This window comes from Homalodisca vitripennis, unplaced genomic scaffold, assembly GCF_021130785.1.
Source record: "Homalodisca vitripennis isolate AUS2020 unplaced genomic scaffold, UT_GWSS_2.1 ScUCBcl_2066;HRSCAF=6449, whole genome shotgun sequence".
Classification (NCBI taxonomy): domain Eukaryota; kingdom Metazoa; phylum Arthropoda; class Insecta; order Hemiptera; family Cicadellidae; genus Homalodisca; species Homalodisca vitripennis.
The window spans coordinates 8,541-13,162 of NW_025778187.1; the positions used below are offsets into that span (position 1 = coordinate 8,541).

A 4,622-nucleotide genomic window follows, 5' to 3' on the forward strand; every position below is an offset into this window, starting at 1 on the left:
ATATGTGTTGTCCAACAATTGTTCCAGAAACTATGATGGCACTGGGGCCGGAGTAGTGACGGCGTATTTAGTAACCAGAAATCTTTATATAGACAGCGCTGCAGGTCGTAAAGGAACCTTCTCTGCTTCCGAGTAGGCTCTTCTGAGTACAGAGTCGGCCGCAAGGAGAGAATTGTTCCCGAAGAAGCTGCTCTCATACCCCAGAAGTATCGCTACGTCCTTCACAACACTGTCGTACACGTCCTTGTAATTTACACTGAAATGTGAAGAGGCAACCTTGTAGCAGTTAAGGAATGGTTTTCTCCGCGAAGATATATCCTTCACTGAAACAAGAGAGGATTTGCCACATTTCCGGTTTGCAGGCAAGAGACTGTTCACTTGCGGCAAATTCGTTGTTAACTTTGGAGAGACGATATTTGGTGTCCTCCGACGATATTCCGGTCCGCACGCCAAGGCTGCTGATGAACCTGTAAAAATCGAAAGCTTTTATGAGGCTTGCTTGTTTCTATATTTTTTGTCCAGAAAATATTTTTTTTAACAAGGATAATAATCCCATATATAGTATAATAATTGGTGTGAATATCTCCATAATCAGGAAAATATATAGAAAGAAAAATATATCGCTGTATTGGTTTGATTCGATTGCATATAGTAGATATATTTTATAAAACTATCGGATTTAGAACAATTCACACTGACAGAACTTTTTATTAACACGCCCAATACACAAATAATATGTAAACACTTTATAAATGAGGCTTTATAATGTGTATAAATAAGTGGATTAAAACTTTTACTGTCAAATTCAAAAGTATATACAAATATATGAATTACCTTATTAAAAAGTTTATTAAAAATTGAAATGCATGTGAGTTATGATGAAATATGTAACTACATTTATAGCGTATAGTTTTGTATTGCATAGTAGATTGCCATGTCATTAAACGTGTTTGAACACATTATTGCATCATGCAATCAGTCAGTATTGCACTCTGCATTGAACTGCGATTATTAAAAGGCCTTAAAATGATATTAAACGCTCTTTTAGAAGTAAAACGTGATTTTTTAATACATTAAATTTTTATATATTTAATATTATATTTATACACAGAAAAAGATAAAAAATTTATTTATAGAAAAGAACTAATCATTTTTTTTATTTGAGGATGGAATGTAAAAATAGCGCCATTGTTTAAGTGAGGAAATAAGCACTTTTCCAAGCATGAGGAATAGAAAACCTAACCCGTTTACTAACGTAGAACATTATTGTTTAATGACGTTTTTCAGTAGATTTCTATTAGGTATTTAATTATTACATTAAAATACAATATTAGGTATTTAATATTGGTATATAAGATGTAAAATTACGGGGGAAATTAAAACTTATACTGATTATGAACCAAAATGTATGAAATTTTGACTTTAGTACTATATACTGAATGTACTATTATCTATATATTTAACCGGATATGCGTGAATATAAACGTTTATTAAGGCTTTATAATATTAGGCCTTCAACATTACCAGTATTCGCAACGGCACTAAGAGCCGAGTAAGCTGAGGTGGAACAGTGAACCTCGCCCGGGTTGTCACTGGATGTGGCCGCGATGGTGGAGTAGTATCCTGAGAGATAACCGACAACTTGAGACAAGTAGTGGCCGGATCCTCTGGACTCTATGACGTAACTCTCCAGGGCTCTCTTCTGCAGATCGTAGTAGAACAACATCTTCTCTTCTATCTGGCTGACTTGTTGGCTGTTGAGGGCCTGAGCTAGCTGGACCTGAGAGGTGAGGGTCGTTCTGGGTCAAGTAGTTGGAGTATCCTGTGGACTGGAAACGTGACCAAATGTCAAATAAAAATATTGGAGTCCACCATAGATATTCAGGCAGTGAGATTAGACAGTAATATGCTCAATTAGACCATACTTCCTTCAATCGTTCTCAAACAACATTGGATTTTCACGAAAATGTGATACCCTACGTTGGCAAAGAGGCATAATTTAGCTTCTGACATTATGAATTACTGAGTTTGGTATTGGTGATAATTTATTTCATCATTTCTAAGAGTAGGCATGTGTAATAATTAAAAATATTGGTCAATGACACTTGTTTAATGGTCGGTTTTCTTTCCCTGCTATTGATACATATAATTGTAATTTTATTTCATTTCTTTTCCTCAGTATAAAATTTTATTTAGTTACTCAGGAATAATAAAATCCAAACTTTATTCATCCTAACATTTTATACACCACACATTATACATATCTTTCATTTATAAAACCATGATAAAAAAAATTAGAATATAATTAGTTATATATCGAGCAATTCATAACTGAAGCCACTCTTCTTTGTTTTAATATATTTATGATAAAAAAATCATACCTCAAACAATAAGCCTAAAATAACTTTAACAATGTTTACTATTAATGATAAAATAGAAGTACCCTACACCATGTATCGTGTAACGGACTTAGCTGAGGTTCAATGCAAAATTGTATGTTCATAGATTCAATATTGACAGACAGAAAAGAAAAACAACCATAAGAAAAGCAATTGTTAAGTCCCACAGCAAAAAAAAGAAAAATTAATTGTGCCAGCCTACTGAGAGATAAAACTTCCATGAATCTCAGGCAAATTCTATAGTTGGACATTCACACCATTATGGACATAGATACATTCACATGTTTTCATTAAATTTTGTGTTTAAATAGAAGTTTGCACAACACGTCACTATCAAATGATATTTTATGTGCTGGGATAATTTGCCTACATGTTTGAATATGCCACATGTTAAAATGCATTGATTGTAATATTGTCTCGTGGTTCCATCATTGTCATCCATAAGATCAAATATATGTGTGTGTGTGTGTGTGTGTGTGTGTGTGTGTGTGTGTGTGTGTGTGTGTGTGTGTGTGTGTGTGTGTGTGTGTGTGTGTGTGTGTGTGTGTGTGTGTGTGTGTGTGTGTGTGTGTGTGTGTGTGTGTGTGTGTGTGTGGTGTGTGTGTGTGTGTGTGTGTGTGTGTGTGTGTGTGGTGTGTGTGTGTGTGTGTGTGTGTGTGTGTGTGTGTGTGTGTGTGTGTGTGTGTGTGTGTGTGTGTGTGTGTGTGTGTGTGTGTGTGTGTGTGTGTGTGTGTGTGTGTGTGTGTGTGTGTGTGTGTGTGAATGTATGTATCATGAAACATTTGCATTCTATAGTTCAGTTTATACAATTTAAGTCCCTGTAGTGATAATCCAAACCTAGTCCGCTGCAGATAACTTACCACCTGTTCCTCATACGCCTGCGCGTCTATATTTTCGCTCAGCTTCGCACAGTGCACTAGCTTCTGCAAGAACTCCCATCCCTTGGCGACCACATTTTTCGCAGCAGTTTGAGCGCACTCTGCTGCTGTAGTGAAGATCGTCATGGCCGGACTGACGAAGGCGTTGTAGCTCCTGGTATTGTTTGCCACAGTGAAGTAGTTTCTTGTTCCACGCTTCCACACAAGTCTTCAGCCTACTAAGAGAGTCCTTATTGGGGTAGGTCTTGACGCAGCTGTCGATGCCTGTTAGAGCCCTGTGGTAAGCGTTCTGGTAGTTGGTAGTTACTCTTGTTAGATTGGCGGCTGCACGACGCAGTCTGGGCAAGAACGTCAGCCGCACAATCCTGGTAGGAGGATACCTCTGTGTAAACAGAAATACTGAGCAAAATATTCGTAAATACAATTAATAATTAAACTATGGCTTTACTAAATTTGAATCGTACTTTAATAACAGGTCTTGACGTTGACTTTTGTCATAGGCACTCTTGTTATATAGAGAGTTTGAAAAATAAAATACCATTAAAAGACTTATAAAACTTCAAACTATAAAAATCTATTGTAAAATACCATTATCTATAGCTTTAGGCATGAAAGTAGAGATGCCTTCGACACAGCCCTGTGCGCTTGTCCCCTCCATCATCAACTGCGCAGTCGACAGCTCCTGCGCCTGGTACCATGCGACTCTGCGCAGACTCTCCTCCAGACCCTGCTCCACGCTCTGTGCAGCATTTACTGCGCCGATATTAGTCAAGTTCTCTTTCCTGCAGCGCAACCGACTAGGGAAATATTGGTGCCAGGCCGTTATGTCTGCTTTCTTCCAAGAGACATAGTCACTCAATTTGATGTCCGCAACGGCCAAGGACAATATCTGCTTAAAATAGTTATAAGCGTTATGAAAAAACACTATCACACTAGACCAATAAAAAATTATATTTTGATGGATTTTTTAATCATGAGTTGTTGAAGTCCAACTTCCCTTAAACAAAAAGCTCAAAACATTCCACACACTTTGACATTCTCATTGATCAAATTAACTTACTATTTCGATATAGGCTATTTCTCCAGGGTGTGATGCAGTGTAAATAGTTCTAGGTTAAACTCTTACTTATCAAGCAAGGTGAAATCGAGCTAGATTATCGTATTTCATATGAAAATAGACCAAAACACATTTTTACAATTTATTTACAGGGAGATTTTTCTCCAAAATATTTTTAGTATTTTTACAGTCCCTATCTGAGGAATAAATGATGCTTCTCCATTCAATATTGTCACAATCATCGATAGTCCATTCTCCTGTGTCCATGATTTAAACGAGCTAAGTACA

The 4,622-nt window shown here is 36.8% G+C and overlaps 1 protein-coding gene across 1 annotated transcript; it reads right to left on the reverse strand.

Annotated features, from left to right (window-relative positions):
• Nucleotides 1-388: 388 nt before the first annotated feature.
• Nucleotides 389-4,008, reverse strand: LOC124371821. Its single transcript, XM_046830177.1, has 4 exons — nt 3,866-4,008; nt 3,260-3,659; nt 1,525-1,829; nt 389-467 (listed from the first exon to the last, which is right to left on the reverse strand). The coding sequence occupies exons 2-3, from the start codon at nt 3,401-3,403 to the stop codon at nt 1,590-1,592; spliced, it is 384 nt and encodes a 127-aa protein (XP_046686133.1). The 5' UTR covers nt 3,404-3,659; nt 3,866-4,008; the 3' UTR covers nt 389-467; nt 1,525-1,589.
• Between the last annotated feature and the right edge of the window lie 614 nt (nt 4,009-4,622).

What these genes read in the sequence shown, in the direction of transcription:
- LOC124371821 (XM_046830177.1), bottom strand. Translation starts at nt 3,403, where the DNA reads ATGACGATCTTCACTACAGCAGCAGAGTGCGCTCAAACTGCTGCGAAA. An exon ending in AGGCGTATGAGGAACAGGTG is followed by an intron (nt 1,830 to 3,259) that starts GTAAGTTATCTG and finishes TCACGTTTCCAG; the next exon opens with TCCACAGGATACTCCAACTA.